Source organism: Ambystoma mexicanum, chromosome 1p (genome assembly GCF_040938575.1).
Source record: "Ambystoma mexicanum isolate Mex_15411 chromosome 1p, UKY_AmexF1_1, whole genome shotgun sequence".
Lineage (NCBI taxonomy): Eukaryota > Metazoa > Chordata > Amphibia > Caudata > Ambystomatidae > Ambystoma > Ambystoma mexicanum.
Window position 1 is genome coordinate 1054512383 of NC_090921.1, and position 19154 is coordinate 1054531536.

A 19154-nucleotide genomic window follows, 5' to 3' on the forward strand; every position below is an offset into this window, starting at 1 on the left:
TACGTAGGTCGACACACAATCTCATCTTACCATTGGCCTTAGTAACCAAAACAACTGGAGACAACCATTCCGTAGCTACAACTGGTTCAATCACCCCTTTGTCAACCAAGCTATTTAGCTCCTCTTTAAGTTGTGCCCTCATCTTCAGTGGTACCTGGCGTACCTTGTGTACCACTGGTTGGGCATTGTTCTTAAGTCTGATGTGATGTTCAAACTCTTTAAGCCTTCCCAGACTCTCAGAAAACACCTGTGGAAATTCTTTGGTCCAAGAGTCCCCCAACTCGGCAATGGTGACAGGATCCGGTGCACTGGCCTGTACCCTTAAACCCAGCTTCCTCTGCTCCTCCCAGCCTAGCAGAGAGGTCCCTTTTTCCGCCACAAGGACCGTGGCTTGGCATACTCTTTCCTTGTATATTATTTCTGCAAGAAATTCACCCAGGATATTTATATCAGAGTCTGCATATCCACACACCCTGACATTGGTAGGCCGTATAATAGTACTGCTCTTCCCCAGAATGTTTGTCAATGTGTCTTGGGATATAATGGTCCAAGGGGAACAAGTATCAACTTTCATTTTGAGCTCAATTCCATCCACTTGAAACTTGTCCACGGGACCTTTGGTCATCCCAGACATCTCTGAAATCTCGAATATGTGTCTTGGGGTAAATTCTTGAGTGCCGGACACTTCTTGGATGTTGTACCCCTTTCCGATGCCGTCTTCATTATTGTCCACTGGCCTGAACTCGATACTATTGACAGCGTTACCCTTGCAGACATTGGCAAAATGCCCTTTATTCTTGCACTTGAAACATTCCGCATATTTTGCAGGGCAGGAAGGATAGTTCATATCATGTCTTGAACTGCCGCAACGAGAACATACATTTCTTGCATTTCCTCCTCCTCTCTTGACTGTGGAAAAGCCAACTTTTTTCTTTTGATTAACGACACAAACCGAAGACGATGGAGGATTGGATTTGTCAATCCTAAGTTCTTTGACATACTCTGAAGTCTGCTCGATGCTTCTTGCCAATTCTACTGCCTCATCCAATTTCATATCCTTTGCAAGAAGTTTCTCCTGGACTCTCACGTTATTAGTGAATCTAATCAGCTGGTCTCTGATTAGGGAATCAGTCAAATGTTCAAACTCGCAAGTGTAACTCAGGGATCTGAGGCAAGCAATGTAGGACTCCACAGACTCCGACTTCTCTTGGGCCCTCTGGAAAAACTTGTGTCTCTCAAAACTGACATTCTTTTTCGGTTCAAAGTGGTCCCGAAGTTGGTTAAGGGCAAACATATATTCATCCATGTCACCTGCCTCTGGGGCATGGTGTCTGGAAAGTCCATCAAAAATTCTGCGTCCTTCTATATCAAGGTTGTGTAGGAGTAAGGCCCTCTTGCGCGCAGGAGGAAATCTCTCCCCACCCATCGCCACCAGGTAGTTCTCAAACATGTCCCTCCACCTGTCCCATGTAATCGGAGCTCGGCCTGGTTCACTCAGAAAGGGCAGGGGAGGTGAAATGGAGGCGGCCATGGTTCGTACTCAAACAGGACGATATTCTTAATGTAGATCTATTTTTTTTTTATTAATGGTGCATACACAGCACACAATTGGTCCAAAGAAACTGTTGCATAAAGTACGAGGATAAATGTAAGCACAAAAACTTCTCTTTTTTTTTCCTTTCTTAAAAAGAAAAAAAAAATTCTTCTTTTTTTTTTTAAATAAATAAATAAATTGCAAGAATTGCAGTCCACCATTAGCACTCTGCTAGGGTCTCTGCAACAAAGTACTTCTGCGTTCTATCCTCTGTTGCCGGGCTTGTGAAGGACGTTGCTAGGAGACCTGATGTCACAATGGGAGGACCGGGGCTTCTGGAGGCCAACACGTCATGAGGTGGGCGTGGCTAAACAAGACACGTGAGCAGCGAGCGCTCGCTCCCGGGTCCGCGCTGCGGCTCGCGCTTCGGGTCACGCTGGATCTGCGCAGCGCTCCTCCTCAACTTGGGGCTCGCGCGGGACTCCCAAAGCAGCAGCCGCTGCACCAACGCTCAAGTGAAACCTTTCCAAGCTTTCCTGAATGCCGGGCTGCGGCTCGCGCTAGATCCGCGCAACGCCCCTCCTTGCCTCGGGGCTCGCGCAGGACTCCCCAAGCAGCACCCGCTGCACCGACGCTCATAAGGAGCTTTCCCCAACTTGCCTGAATGCAGGGCTTCAGCTCCACCTCCTGCCCGCCTCTCGCCTGCTGTCCCTCTCGGGAGGAGATCCTGAGAGCTGTCGGTGTGGAAAAGACCGGAGACCAGAGGACATTAGGTGGCCCCAGGCAACATGAAGTGCCAATCCTCGTCGCCAATGTTAAATCTGGGTCCAGGCAGGGATATATGTATATTAAAGTCCTTTATTAAGTATCATTCAAGGACAGCAGGTACCCCTTCAAGAGGCAGGCTCCAACTCACCAACCTTAGAATACACAGTGAAACTAAACACTCTAAATAGAATTACATGACATCACAATGTTACTCTTTTTGCTGAAACGTATTATAATGTAAATGTGGCACAATAAATAACACAGGGAAGATTCACCTCAACAAGGAGCAATGTTCTCTTTTGATGATTTTTGTAGTGCCAGCTCCAAGTTCCGAGTAGGGACACATGCTTGTGTTTATACATCATGGAACTAAGGGCATAGAGGGGCATAGTTGGAACAGATTTGGGCAAATGACACTGTCTGGGCCGTGAAACACTCATGGAAGTTTCTAGCAGCAGGAATGAAGGGGCCCCTTAACTCTCTCTAGTAAAGACTAGATAACCTTCAGGAAATAAATCTAGTTTTAATTTGTCTCAAGACATACATGGTCACTTAGAGAAAACAGGTTGATAATATATACGTTTTCAGTGCAAAGGTTATTTAAAACTTAGGTAACACTCTAGATTAATTTTCCAACGGATTCTTTAAAATATGCTCCAACGCCATAAAACGGTTTTCCCAACTTAGTTTAGTAATGACGTCATTTTCCTGAGACGATGCTCATCTGTGCCTATTCTCGGTACCAAAACCTGCCCCACTACAGCCCTGCACTTACCTTCTTTGCCAGTGAAGGCAGACACACGCATGTCTCTCGAGGAAGACACTGCATACCCATGAAGGCAGACACACACCTGTCTCTCGAGGAAGACACTGCATACCCCCGTAGGCAGGCACACACCTGTCTCTCGGGGAAGACACTGCATACCCACGAAGGCAGGCATACACCTGTCTCTCGAGGAAGACACTGCATACCCATAAAGGCAGACACACCTGTCTCTCGAGGAAGACACTGCATACCCATGAAGGCAGACACACACCTGTCTCTCGAGGAAGACACTGCATATCCCCGTAGGCAGGCACACACCTGTCTCTCGAGGAAGACACTGCATACCCACGAAGGCAGGCATACACCTGTCTCTCGAGGAAGACACTGCATACCCACGAAGGCAGACACACACCTGTCTCTCGAGGAAGACACTGCATACCCATGAAGGCAGACACACACCTGTCTCTCGAGGAAGACACTGCATACCCCCGTAGGCAGGCACGCACCTGTCTCTCGAGGAAGACACTGCATACCCACGAATGCAGGCATACGCCTGTCTCTCGAGGAAGACACTGCATACCCATGAAGGCAGACACGCACCTGTCTCTCGAGGAAGACACAGCATACCTATGAAGGCAGACACACGCCTGTCTCTCGAGGAAGACACTGCATACCCACGAAGGCAGACACACCCCTGTCTCTCGAGGAAGACACTGCATACCCATGAAGACAGACACGAGCCTGTCTCTCGAGGAAGACACTGCATACCCCCGTAGGCAGGCACACACCTGTCTCTCGAGGAAGACACTGCATACCCATGAAGGTAGACACGCGCCTGTCTCTCGAGGAGGACACAGCATACCCATGAAGGCAGACACGCACCTGTCTCTCGAGGAAGACACTGCATACCCATGAAGGCAGACACACACCTGTCTCTCGAGGAAGACACTGCATACCCATGAAGACAGACACGCACCTGTCTCTTGAGGACGACACTGCATACCCATGAAGACAGACACACACCTGCCTCTCAAGAAAGACACTGCATACCCATGAAGGCAGACACACGCCTGTCTCTCAAGGAAGACACAGCATACCCACAAGTTGGTGATCACCTCTCAGCTTCCATCTCCCAGCAAGTCTCCCACACTGCATAGGTAGGGGAGAATCAGTGGGAGAAATATCACCCCTCTCCAAGTCCCATAGACCCCTTGTGATTCCTTCTGCCAATATAAATTCATAAGATTCTAAATATAATAATCATTGGTGTTAGGTTTTCAGTTTTTATAGCCTTTTCGTGCATCGTCCCTATCTAGAGTTAGAGTGGGAAAACATGAATAGTGATTCTATAGCGCTTTGAAAAGGCCCTGTCCATGGTTTGTGAGTTATAAAAACCCAATAAATAAAATCATACGTTCTCAGCTGATCACTCACCAATTTCCAGTACCCCAAGAAAACTAACATTGTCACAGGGCTTCTAGTTTCAAATAGTTTCTGGTGCAGCTCCAGTTCAGTCATTTGCTGAGTATTGTGTTGGAGCAGCTTTTAATGGTGCATATGGACTTCTGTAATTCAGTAATCTAGACCATTTGTCTTTGCTCCAGAGCCTGAAAGAATTCTGCCATTGTACAGTCTAGTTGCCCAAATGTGTTTTGAGCCACTATCTATATTTTGGTTTGCTTATGGTTTGTACTGAATGACAGTTTCTAATTCCAGAAAAGCTTTGCAAACAACAGCAGAAGATTTTTGATTGCGTTATGAAGGCCCTCTTGATATTTAAAAATGTTTGAGGATAAGTTGAGATGTGATGAAGGCATTGCATTTAAACAAGTGTAATGTATACCTGTTTATGCGCTGGACTGTTGCACATGGGCACGTTATATGTAGTAAATATTAAATACCCCAGACAACTATGCGTGCGGAGCAGATGTGTAAGTAAAGGAATATGATTTAATGTGTCACCACAAATGCACAAAGTGTAACATCCATGCAAATCAACCTGCATGAGAAAAAATGTGTAACAGTGGACAGCCGCCACATGTTACAACCTTACTTCAGGTCTTTATCAAGTTCTTACAACAGAACAATAAGTACCAGGACAAAAATCCAGCATTAGATCAATATGTCTCCCGACGCAGTCTGCTTGATCAGTGGTATTGGATGAACCACTGTAACAAGGAAGAGGACTCTTGATGCACTCTGCATGAGCGGTGGAGGTATTGGGCTGGCCACTGCAACAAGGGAGATGACTCACAATGCACCCTGTTTGAGTTGGGAATCTTCCCGGACAACGCCCAGTCTTCGTGCCATTCCTATTACCTGCGGTACCTTGGAGACACAGCTCTTCACAGGAGCTATGTCCTCTTCCTGCGTGGCTATGCGGCAGGCTGGTGGTCTCTACGTTGTTTCTAGACCAGACAGTCCACCTTTTTGCGGTCAAGCCACCACCCAGTGTGCCAGTTCCCTGTCGGCTCCCAGGACGCTCCAGCAACGTCCTGTTCTTCTTGTCTCTTGCTGGAGAGACACGACTACTTCAGCTGCAGCATTCCCAGTTTCAACTTCCTGGGTCTCATTTGCATACTCCTGGCTTCCGCAGTGAGATCCCTTTAGTCCGTTCTTGATTTCTACTTAATACTGTTGACTCCACTGTGGCGTAACATCAAAACCATCTTGGAAAGTCTCTTTGCCACACTTCATGCCTCCAGTGAGCCACCTTGTTAGCGTACTTAGCTAGCTTTGCATATGGTTATTTCTATATACTTCTCATGTTCTTCTTCATTCGTCCCAGTATGTTTTACATTTGTCAGTCATGTCTTTACAATAACACATTGTTCCACTATCAATGGTGGGAGAAAAGGGTGACCATGAGGGTAGGGGGTTATGTGACAGGACTTTAGGGAGCCTTTCTCCCAAGTGGATGTCCTTATCCCCAGGAGGGGAGTCCTCCCTATGTGGTCCTCCCAAATATTACCACTTCTACAGGGACATTTGTGTAGCAACCTCACCTCCCTAGCCTCATGGAAAAGGGCTCCCCCTAGGGAGAAATGACAAGATGAACCTTCACAATACCCAAAAGTCGACTTGTGGGAGCAGTTGAGGTGCCTAACACCACATGTTTACACAAGGACCCATTCATCCCACAAAGCTGAAGTGGGGAGATCCACATCATGACAACTTTTCTTATTGTGGGTGAAGTAGTGTTTGCTTGAGTAGGAAATGCAACAGTCGGAAGGCACAGGTGCGGAAGTGGTGCGCCGCATTCAAGAAACAGTGTACATGATTTGAAACAACATAAACATGTGAAACATAAACATTGATGTTCTCTGGAAGAGATCCAGTGTCTTGAGCAGAGCGAGCTGCTCCAGATGCCCCATACCTTGCTGAGCCTGTAAGGGATCACTGGAAACATGTCCAGTACCACAGGCACAAGTTCAATGGATCCCAGCGCGGCAGAGATGTTGATCACAGCAGCCTTGTTGCAGTTCAATGCTGCTGCAGGGCTTGCCTGAGCAGCCTTCTTTAACAGAGGTAGGAACACCTGGTAGAGGGGAAGAGAACAGAGAAAGAGTGATAAGAGATGTTAGCATAGAGTTGCCAAGAGTAAACCCCAGCGCATCACTCTAGTGTTGGTGTGATGGTGGAAATCTTGGTACTGAAGGCCTAGGCCAGTGGTATTCAAACTTTTTTGTGCTGAGCCTCCCTTTGAGTAAACCTATTACTGCTGAGCCCAGCCCCCCACACCTCTTGATTAAACATATTGTTTCCAGGCACCCCTAGATGCATATCTGCTTATATATTCTATTGCAAGAAGACCCCGTATCCCCTTTTCGAAGAGCTTCGGCCCACCCCTCTGGACCTTCTTTGGTCACCGGTTGGGGTTTGGGGGGGCAGCCCCACAGTTTGAAGACCACTGGTCTAGAATAAAGTACAGACTCATGTGTGCACTGGAGACATCATGGTGCATCTGCGGGCTATCTGCACACAGTGTACGGTCCTCTGGCACCCTCAATCTGGAGAAAGGCATGTGGCATGTCACACGCTTCCATTCTTGGTGTCCTTGGGAATATGAATGCCTATCATGCTAAGGCGCTGTGCACACATGACTGAGATGTCATTGCACCTCTGGTTTATGGTACGTCAGCAAAGCTAGAGTTGCTGCATTTCGCTGGCCACCCTATTGCTTACTGCTGTTTATCGGCTACATGCACATGCATTTGGTCCTAGTGCACCAAACATCGAGCGATATTACAAGAACGTACGTAAATGTCGCTTGATGTTATCAAAACCTAAAAACTGATTCTAAAGTGAAACACAGGATTAAACAAGAAACTGGCAGACATTAGGAACTGACCCGCTGTGTATAGACTGCATGCACACCAGTAACTATCGATGTTGATGGACCACCATTTTCAGAGTTCAAACTTGTTTCAATACAATATCTATTTTAGGACATTGTAATTTTACCTTCTCTCTCCTCCTAACTGCTCACTGGTTCTACTCGTCACTCATCATCCTCTCTCCTCACTCCTTCTCACTCTTCACAAATTACATTTATATCTTTTCCTCCTCATTACTTATTCATCCTCCTTATTGCACCTCATCAGTTCTGCCCCAATTTGCCATTCATTCACTTGTTCTACCTTAATTCATCCCTCGGGGCTCGGTTATGCCCCAATTGTTCACTCAGCGCTGTATTCTGGAACAACTTGCCCATCAGTGCCTAGATCTGCCTCAATTGCCACCACATTGCTTGGTTCTGCCCCCATTTGGCCCTCAATGCAGTGGTCAGACCCAACCCCTCCCCCTGTGCACAGATCAGTCCCAATGTGCATCTCATTGCCCAGTACTATTCCACTTTATCCAGTATCCAGTTCTGCTCCAGTGTATTACTGATGAGCTATCCCATAATTTGCATCCTAGTGCTCCACCCAGTCAACAATCAGTGTCAACATATGCCTCAATGTTCCCCTCAGTGGCTGGTTTTGTCTCCACATGTCCCCCAGTGCCGAGTTCTGTCCCATTTTTCCCCTCTGGGTCGAGGTCTGCCCCCAGTCTGGCTCGCTGTGCAGGGTTCTGCCCCTGTGACCCCTCGGTGCATGGTTTTGCCCCACTTTGCTCCTCAGTGCAGCGTTCTGGCTCAATTTTACCCCCAGTTCTACCCCATTTTCTTCCGCAATGCTGTTTTGCCCTATCTGCCCTGTCCTCCCCACCCATCCCAGCTCCTCTGCACCCCACTTGTAACCTTGTGGGTGCGCCCGCTTTGTACAGCGCTCGGTTGGTTCCCAGCTGCGTTTGTGCTTCATAAGTCCTATACATAAATAAAGACATGTCAAAAACCCAAAGTGGTAGGACTGTAGTTAGGACCAGTTTAGGAATTGACCCTATCCTTTCTAAATCTTGTTCCACATTATTTTATGCTAGACGAGACTAACTGGCTCCTCTACTGGGTAAAAAGGAAATCAATATCACGGTCCTGAAGAGCACCCCATCTTATTCTATGTAGCGTGTAAGAAAAAGACCATCACATTATTACAGTGTATTTTCATGTAACAAGACATTGGGGTCATTACAAGGTTGGAGGTAGCCATGGCGCTATTAGCCATGGCTATTAGTGCCATGGCTACCCCCTTACCGCATACCGGGTCCGGGTTCCCTGAATGGGGAATTACCGGGCCATTCCAAATTTGGAGGACTCGGTATTTCCCCATTCAGGGAACCCATCCCCATTCCCATTCGAGACCCCATAGGACTCAATGGGAATGGGGACCATGCTAACAACGTTGTTAGCATGTTGGTGCTTTAGCAGCTCCCACTAAGGGCGCCTGGTAAAACCAGCCGCCCTTAGCGGGACCCGCTAAAGGACCTCGTAATGTGGCGGTAAGGGATTAACCCCTTACCGCCAACCTTGTAATGACCCCCATTGTTTAACTTTACAGAAATAAACCGCACAGAATCCAATAGATATCTATCAAATAAAGCGGATATGGGTTGGTAAACTAAACATTATTTACATTTCATAAAAACAACCACTGTGATAACGCCCCGATTTCCATCACAAAATTCATTACACAGAGCCCACTAGCACATTTCTCTTAACGTTTTTGTAATCTCCCAAATCCACACCTGGGTGCAAAAAATGTCTCTCTGCATCCGATAATCTAGCGTTGTTTTGATGTTTTACTGTCAACACCCTGTGTTTCGGACCTTCAATGTGGGTCCAGGCTGGTATTCTATCCCACGGCTCACTTCAAAAATATAGGCCTTCATCAGGACAAATGCAGTATTTCAACCATCATTTCAAAGCTTTCCCCACTAATGAGAAGTTCTGAATGGAACTCTCAATTCTCCTATAAATCCATCCCATGTACGAAAAAAAGAAAAATGTATCCACCGCTCCTCACATTTGGGGAACTTTTCCATTGTTGCACTTTGCCATCCGTGAGCTCCCACGGTCTAAAGGAACTCAGTGCAAGTACTTTGTCTTCCTGCATTGTCGCGGAAGAGGAGTGTGTGCCTTCCGGGCAAAGCAGGAAGGCCAAGAAGTACTTCTGATGAGTTCCCGAAATAGCAGGGCTTACGACCAGGACAACCCATTTGTTTTGGAAAATAAATACATACATACTTTTTGGCTCCTAGAGGTGAGTTCAGTCCCAATTTATCCTGCAGTGCTGAGGTATGCCACATTTTCCACCCAGTTTCCAGTCATACCCCAATTTGTCTCAAATGCTTAGGCCTGCCCCATTTTGTCCCACATCGCCCCATTCTGCCTCAGCTAGCCTACAGCTTTACCAATTTGCACCTTAGTGAGGGGTTCTGCCTGAATGTGACCTTTAATGTTCAATGTTGCCCTGAATGGAACTTGAGTGCCCAGTCCTGACATGCTGCCCCTCGGTAGTGGTTTCCACCCCAATGTTAGTATTAGTAGCGGAGTCTGCCTCCATTTGTATCTCAGTGTGAAGTTAGGCCCCATGTGGCCACCAAGACTGAGACATCCCCAATGTACCCCTCAGTGACCAAGTTTATCCAGATTGGACCCTCAATGTCAATCAATTTTTTCCAGATTTGTCCCTCAGTTTTGAGGTCTGAATCAATTTAAACTCAGTTTTGGCTTCTGCCCAAAAGTGCCTCACTGTATCGAATTTTGACCCATTTTTTCACTGTGCTGAATTGTACCTCAATTTCCCCTACATGAGTAATGCCCTAATTTGCCCCTCAGTGCCCAGTTCTGCCTCAATCTGTCTCTTAGCATGGATTTCTGCCGCAATGTCTGTCCTGCCCTGTGAAGATGTATGCCAATTTACCACTCGGCGCATACTTTTGTATTAGTGTCAGTCTCACTGTTCCAGCATTGATCCATTGCTCCCCCTGGTAAACTCCACAATGGACACTCCCATGGAAACCTTGTGTCCCACGCTCCCCCATCCACGCACACACATTTTTTTTAAACATACTTTTCTACCGAGTACCTGTGCTACGTAGGTAACACTGAGGGATGTTTATTGGCAACTTTCCTACCTAGGTTCTGGTTTGCTATCGTCTCCTGGTGCACATATTACTGGCTCCCTCATTGTGATATAATTTCCTTGTGTCAATTTTCATTGTGGCCCACTTTGGTACTGTTATATGGAGTACATACAAATTGCTGACCAACGGTGGCATTTGTCTTTATCAGTAATCAGTAATCATTGTCTATTGTTCCCAGGAGACCCTACTGTTGAGGTTATCTTCTCCCATTCTACAAATGTGCTGTTGGTGTGCCACATTAGAGTATTGTCTTGCTGTGATAGTACTTGCAAGTCTCTCAGTAATAGCTGCTCCACTATAATACAGGCCCCCAGTGCCCAAACTAATTGCTGCCTACAGTGATATTGCTCCACGATGCCCAGATTACATGCATTGTCCCAACGTGATATTGTTCCCTTGAGCCACTTATCAATTACTGCCCCACTGTTACTGCTGCTCTCTCTGTGATTTTGCTCATTGGTGTGCCTGCTTTGTCCAATTCATGTGTTGCCACACTGTGATGTTACTCCCCGGGGTCTGTGTTCATTCCGGCCCCCAATAACACTTATTAATGATTGTGTCACTGATATTGTTCCTGGGTGTCCACGTTTAGTTATTGTGCCTCCATGATATCTCTCCCTGTTGTGCATACTAACTGTTTGCTCACTTGATTCTGTTCTCTGGCATCCCTCATTAATTGTTGTCCACTACGACTCTGCTCCCTTTGTCCCACTTTCATTGCGTAATAGTAATCGTGCTTCTTGGTATCCTTTTGTGACTTTGCTCCTTGGTGTCCAACCTGGATATCTTGCCACACTGTGCTTTTCTGTCCTAATATCCAACTGCAACCTCGCACCACGGTGCCCTACCATGGCACAGGTCCTCCCCTATTCTCATCACCAAACCACCTACAGTACGGAACAACCACCTAATCCTGCAGCATCATAGCACTTTATTTTGTTGTATTTAACATTTGAGAGCTTCCAGGCTAACGCATGACAAATTTACATCATGGCCAATGGGTGAAAAGATGACATGGTACAAACCAAAGAGAGAAACAGGAAAGCTATGGAGTCTTCTTTCAAGACACCAACAAATCAATAAATGAGAACCAGTAGCTGCAGTCCAAACAATCCAATGCAAGACTTCAGACATCTTTCATCTCATGATACCTTGTCATAGAACTCAGAGCACCAGGAATAAATACCTTCATCCCAAGCCACCAACCAAGGAGGACTTGAGAAACAACGCTGGCCCTGAAAAATTGAAAACAGAGACCTTTGGATGATTTATACCATAGAGACAAGCAACAAGATCCTCTCCGAACCCAGAAACAACCGTCGGGGAGGTGGACTGGCCCTGATCTTCCCGCAGTGGATCCCTGCTTCTGTCATTCCTATGCAGACCTCCTCCTCCTTTGAATGCCTGATCTGCAGTCTCTCTATCGCCCCTGGCTTCTCTCGTGCTGTGGTCACCATCTACATGCCACCTAGCCAGGTCGACCTCTTCCTCTCCGAGTGGCCCGACCTCTCCTCCTCCCTCCTTCCCTCTACCTCTCAACTTCTCTCTATTCTTCCCTCTGGCTCAACACACTCTGTCGGGCACACCCTGGATGTTCTCATCTCGTCAGACATCCCCCTCTCCAGCCCTCTCACCACTCCTCTATCTTCGACTGACCACTTTCTTGTCTCCTCTCACCTGTTGCTCTCTGTCCCCCAGGTAAAGCTGACCCCAACGCTGCCACCCACCTTCTCGGTCATCCGGTCTTTGAAGCGTGTGTCAGTGGAGGCGCTACTTTCTCTCCTCCTCCTACTTCCGAGGCTGGCTTTCACTCGTGACACCGCCCTCTCCAACCTGCATCTCTAAATCTCTAACACTCTTGATGTCCTTGCCCCTGCCATGAGGATCCGTCTGAAGCCCACATTCAAGTTCAACTCTTGGTATGATTCCAACCTCACCACCCTTAAACCCAAGTGTACGGTAGCTGAGAGGAACGGGAGGGCATCAGGCTCATCCTCTGACAAACTGGCCCGCTGCCTGCTCCAAAGGCAATATAGACTCTATCTCCTGTCCAAGAAGAGAGCATACATCCAAGCCTGCATCTCTGTGGCCTCTAACAACTCAACCGAACGTTTCAAAATATGCAAGGAGCTGGCCAATCCTGCTGCAGTCTCCACCTCTTCTGTTCCCTCCCAGGCCCTTTGCAGGGCACTGGCATCTCACTACACCACTAAAACTCAGGACACCCAGTCCACTTTCTCCTCTTCCTCCCCCTCTACCACTCCTGGCCTCTCTCCTGCCGTCTCTCCTCCTCCTTTCTCCTCTTTCTCTGGGTTCACTCCCGACGTTGTTTCTAGACAAGTCCGATCTATGAAAGTCTCATCAAAGCAGGTACTTGCCTGCTCCACCAGAACAATCAAGGACCACATCAACACCCTCGCTCCAGCCTTCGCTGATTTCTGCATTCTTTTGCCACTGGAACCTTCCCTTCTCTGCTAAAGCACTCTCTTGTGCACTCCCTTCCCAATAAGCCCTCTGCCGATCCGCTCTGGCAAACTACCGCCCAATCTCTATCACTCCTTTCCTGGGAAAACTCCTAGAAAAGCTAGCCATCTGCCAGCTTACTCTCCAAACTGGATCTGTTGGTTGTCTCCATGACCACCAGTCTGGCTTTATAGCAGCCGGAAGCACAAACTGCTCTTCTGAACACACGCAAAGTCTTGCTCTCTAATCTCGATGCTAACCTTCTTTCTGTCCTCATTCTCCTTGATCTATCCTCTTCTTTCGATACAGTCAACCAGACCATCCTGATCAATCATCTCCATGACAATTTGGGCATCACAGGTCAGGCCCTAGTCTGGTTGACCTCCTTTCTCTCCGATCGACTCTCCCATGTCCAACTTGGGTCCTTTTCTCTACCAGCTTTATCTCTACATGTGGTGTTCCACAGGGCTCTAACCTCTCACCCTGGCTCTTCAACCATTACTTACCCTCTGTTCTAACTTTCAGTGTTATGCGGATGACACTCAGCTCTCCTTCAGGCTTCCCTCAGCCTCCTATGTTCTCTTGCTCATACCGGTCTATCCGCGATTCAGGAATGGTGTACCTCCTACAATCTCTGCCTTAAAGCCAGTAGGACTGAGATCCTTCTCATTGGGACCCCTGCTCCGGCTTTCCCTCTTTCACTCTGGCCACCCACCCTGGGCCCTCTACCCTCACCTTCCTGTGAGGCGAAGAACCTTGGGGTCATCTTCGACTCCACCCTCTCTTTCTCTCCTCACATTTCTGACATCTCTAAGAAGTCACGCTACCAGTTGCACCTCCTCTGAGGTATTCTTCATTTTCTCACTTTTCCCTGAAGCTCACTGTCTCCAGAGCCCTGGTTCGCTCTAGGCTGGACTACTGCAACAGTCTCTTTCTAAATCTGCCTGCCTCTACTCTTAGCACTTTGTAAGTAATCCAAAACAGGACTGAAAGGCTTGTGTTTGGCCCCAAACCTAGGGATGGTATCTCTCCAGCCATGAAATCTCTCCACTGGCTCCCACTGGCTGTGAGGATCAAGTTCAAGATCCTATGCATTGTCCACAAGACTTTCTAGGGCTGGGGACCACAATACATCCAACTCTCCCTTCCTAAGCATCTTCCTTCTCGAGCCCTCTGCTCATCCACCTCCAACTGTCCGAGGGGCCGACGCTTCTCGAGGCAGAGAGTGGAGGGTAGATCTCTGTCCTCAGCTGGGACCTCCTTCTGGAACAGACTCTCTGCCTCTCTCAAACTTGAGCAGGACCACCTAAGGTTCGGGAAGCAACTCAAGACCTTCCTCTTTGCTTCCTCTGTCTCTCTCTCTCTTTCTCTCTCTATCTATCTCCTGCTGATTCTCCTGTCTGCTACGCTATCTGGTTACCCGGTCAACCACTGAACCTCATGGGCACCAGGCTTCTGCACGACCAGTAGCCCCTTACACTGCTGTGGGTCTCCCACCCACTTAGGGACTGTATCTGCAGTCCCCTGTCTCCCTGCACTTACTTGAGCCACCACCCTGGCAGCACATACCGTGTTTTTGCCACTGCACTCTCATTCTCGTCCCCTGGCACTTCTCTTCCCTCCCCCTCACACTTTCACGATCTGAATGACAAAATGCCTAGTAAGATCATTTGTTTTCTCCTCCCTTGGTCTACCCTTCCTTATCTTGTCGCGCCTAGAAACACTTGTGTACAGGTGCACTAAAAAGGACTTATCATATCATAACCCGAAATTCCTTCCTCCAGGAATGTTCACATATTGCATAATTTATCACAAAACATTAACCTACCACCTGCAGTCAGCGGAACCAAGATGACCAACCTGACCCCCAGAAGAACTTGCTCAGTTTCCTCAAGTACAAAATCAACATCCCAAACACTTCAGAACCCTTTACAACTAGCAAGGAAAAATTCAGGCAAACTAGACAACAAGCGGAAACGACATCTATGACATTCTTTTTGAGGACAAAATAGACCTATTTTTCATCACAGAGACCTGTCTCACAGAGGACTATGCAGCAGGTATATGCAAAGCCATCCCCACAGCCTTGAACAATAAACTTGTCAATAGAATAACAAAGAGAGGAGGAGGAATTGCACCTGTTCACAAATACTGCATTGACCTTAAAATGTCACGGTCTGGCAACATCCTGGACTGTGAAGCACTACTCTGATCCACTTCCTACACATTCAGGCTGAGCTTCCTCCCTATTTACAGACCAGCTGTATACAACCCATCCTTTGCAAATAGACTGGCTGATGTGGTAACCTTTTGGTAGACCACCATCACCTCGCATATTCAGAGACTTCAATCGGTGTATGAAAAAGGAAGTTACCAGAGCTACAAAATCACTCTTCAAGCCTTGGTGCCTTACACCACAAGACAACAAATTAAAGGACCCAGTCATAAAGCTAGACATATATTGCATGGCATCTTTTGAAATAAGAATTTCAACACAGAAATCCTCCTAATTTCCCTTAACCAATGGAGAGCATCTATCCATCCTTTTCAGCATCTTTACTCAAGCACCACGACTCCCAAAGTCAATGAAAGCCCTCCCAACATCAATCAGGCCTTTGAAGGAAATCAAGATGGAAAGGCGGCTTGCAAAAACAACAGAAAATCCTTTGCATTTGCACAAAAGTGACAAGTCACCAAATTGTTTTCCTCCAAATTGAATTTCCTCAAAACAGAAAGCTGGAGGCACAAGATATTCTGGAACGAAACCTAATAAAAACAAACAAACTAGCCCACCACCTACTGCTCTAAATTTAGACTAGGAAAGCTCAAAGTGAAAAAGGCTCATTATGGGTAAGAAATAGAGTCAGTGCAATAGGGCCACAAGGACGTTTTCAAAATCATCCACAAGTCCTAAAATGGTTGAGCCTGTGACACAACACTGACACCATCATAAGAGATCTGCAACACCATAGTAGTATACTTCGGCAACAAAATACGACCAACTCAGGAATGCCTAGATGGGAAAGGACCAACACCACCAGTCTAAAAAATGGAAGCAGTGCCAAGGAGATCACCTACTCAAGCACCAACAGTCTTGGTCCTTTCTCAACTGAAGAATTCTTAACCACAGTCAATACTAGCATTCCAGTAGGCTTGCCAGAAGACCAGTCAACCACATCCACAAGAAATAACAGAACAACCCGTACTAGAGCCCACCTTTCAAATCCTCCTCAACACTTCCACTGAACAAAGCATCATCCCTTGTGATTTCATCAAACTTCTCCTCAAAATACCCATGGCCAAGGCCAATGTCCCATCTAACTACTGACCAATCTCCAATCTAAAAATCCATGAGAAATGTATTTACCAAAAGAAACATATGAAAAGCAACAATCTCATCCATATATCACAAAACAGATTTAGACCAATGATCGGAACAGATCCACATTTCTCTATGTGGGGTACCATAAAATACAACCCGGAAAGCAATTGTTCCAGTGCACTTATCTTACTTGACATCTAGACATTTTATACTACTATCAGCCACAAGCACCTCATAAATAGATCAGAGGACATTGACTAAATGGAACTGCATTGAACTGGATCACTCCATTCATCATTAACAGGACCGAAACAACAAACATGGCCCCCTTCAGGACATTTCCCCTAAGCTTATGTGTGGAGCACCCCAAGCAAAAAATCACGATTGCAAATAAACTGAAACTAAATCCAACCAAAACTAAATGTATGCTTTGCATCACCAAACCCCACACCATTCCGATGGCCTGAAGTAGCATCCTGACATTTGCCTAATGCCATGCACAGAAACCTCAGAATCCTGATGGACAATGACAACAGACACAATCCACAGGTTATGGTAAGGAGCTGCTTCTTTGAACTCTGTTTGATCCAACAAATCATGCCCTACACGATACGAATGCACAACAAAATGGCAGTAATTGCTATGGTACTCATAATGCTCGACTACGTTAATATATTCTAACTTGGCCTCCTGGATTACATAGTCAACTCTCTATAAGGAAGAACAAAACACTGCAGCTAGACTTGAAGCACATCACTGCAGCCTCGCAAACATGACACTGGCTCCCGATGAAATGACAGATTTACTTCAAAACTCTGTAGATTGCCCACATACCCTTACACAGCAGGGGCTCAAAATCTGCTACAAACTACTGAGAACGCTATGACCCAGAAACGCTGCCCTTGTTACAGTGCCAACCTTTAACCAAAAGTGCCACGGAGGCCACAAAATCCTCAGTCAATAGTAATCCAGTCTCTTTAGCATAGATTAGACAGAACCTCCCCCACACAAAATTACAGAACCAGCCATAAAACCACATACAACTTGTCAGCCGAGGACTATGGGAGATTAGACTCTGATTGATTTTCCTTTCAACCTCCAAATGAAATGTACTTATACTTTCACAAGCAACAGGCCAGCACGCAAGACACCAGACAAGAATTACCAGAGATAATGCTAATTTGGTTTGGTCTCTCCTCACCGCACAAACCAAAAAGGAGCAGAACACACCACGACCAAACACTCCAACAGCTTTGTAGCAACAGCCATGATCCAAAAAAGGATTCCTCTTGCTTAACCATCCCACCTCTAACCAAATCTCAACTTCATTTCTCTCCAGCTTCCACTAGTCACACAGTCAACCATCGCACACAGCAGCAACTGCTGACAAACACAACACACTACCTGAGCAACACCACTGCTCGCTAATCCAGCACTCACTGATCTCCTCACCAGAAGCTAATTAGGTCCTCACAGCACTGATTCCAAGTGATCGACCTTGGGTTCTCCCTTCTGAATAAATAGCATACTCAAGGTTCATGTGACCAATAGCTGCCTCGAGTTACACCGGCACTCAAGACTCTGGCACTTCTGGCTCGCAAGCATCACTACCACATGATTTTCACCTGCCTCTCCAACCCTCCCCCTCCCTCTTCTTGCAGAACCTGCCACAGCAATGCCTGTGCTATACAAGACGACTTTTACATTGAAAGATACGAGAGCTTAGATTTGGGGCTCTCCCCATCCTGGGGCTTCCACATGATCCCTTATGACCTAAAGTCTGCCTCAGCTCAAAACAGGACGATTGTAGCTATGTGAGGGGGCACTTGTTGGTCCGATCTACATGGACAGAGGAACCCAGGCATTCTGTCTGCTAATCAATACAGCTTAACTTTGCAATTTCAAGGGCATACTTATACTTTTTGGATTTCAGTAAAATCCGATTTCTGCTACCCGGAAATAATGTTCTCGTTTAGGGCTCTATCTGGAAATGTCCACTAGATGGCAGTGCTGACCTTGTTACACATGGATTACTGTATTAAACAGAAAACAAGGGGCCTCATCACGACTTTGGCGGTAACCCTTAAATCCGGCGGTAGCGCTATTACCGCCGGATTTAAGGGTCCGCCAAAGCAGGACTTCGGCGGATTTCTCCCCAGCTCTGAGCTGGGGGGAAATCCACTGAAAATTTGCGCTATTACCGCCGGCGGGATATCCGCCAGCGGTATTAGCGCGAAATTTCCCCATTGAGCCCAATGGGGAATGGGGCATTCCCGAATGGGCTCAATGGGGAATGGGAATTGACATTACCGCTGAATTCGTGATCCGGTGCTATTAGCATCGGGGAGTTCGGCGGTAGGGTTAATACCGCCGGCGGTAATACCGCCAGCGTTACCACCCAAGTCGTGATGAGGCCCAAGGTCAGTGTTCCCGTCTAGTCGAACTGTTCCGCCATGTTCGTACTTCATTATGATCCAAACTGAAATAGGCCATATGATATGTTCCCCTTAATATTTCTTGTATGGATTGTGTACTTTTAAAAAATAGCAATTTGGAGTTAATTATTGGATTCCTGAAGCTACAAGGCTGAAAAAACATGTGTTAGCCCCTTGTCAGAGAAGATCCAAATGGACTACTTGAACAAACACTGTCTATTGCAATAATTGTCTATCAAATACTAGTCCATTGAAGTTCTGTTTGGGAAATGGACCAAAGAAAGAAAAGTTTTCAGCAAAATTTGATTGCACAGTTCTGTGAAATAATAGCAGTTATGGAAA

General features: G+C 46.7%; 1 protein-coding gene across 2 annotated transcripts in view; it reads right to left on the reverse strand.

Moving 5' to 3' along the window:
- The window catches only part of LOC138447951 (C-signal-like), a 298198-nt gene that overhangs the window by 67844 nt on the left and 211200 nt on the right, over positions 1 to 19154 (reverse strand). For both annotated transcript variants that reach the window (XM_069604482.1, XM_069604481.1), the window contains exon 4: positions 6445 to 6606. In XM_069604482.1, coding sequence (XP_069460583.1) covers positions 6445 to 6606 — 162 coding nt within the window. The remainder of the gene's footprint in view (positions 1 to 6444; positions 6607 to 19154) is intronic.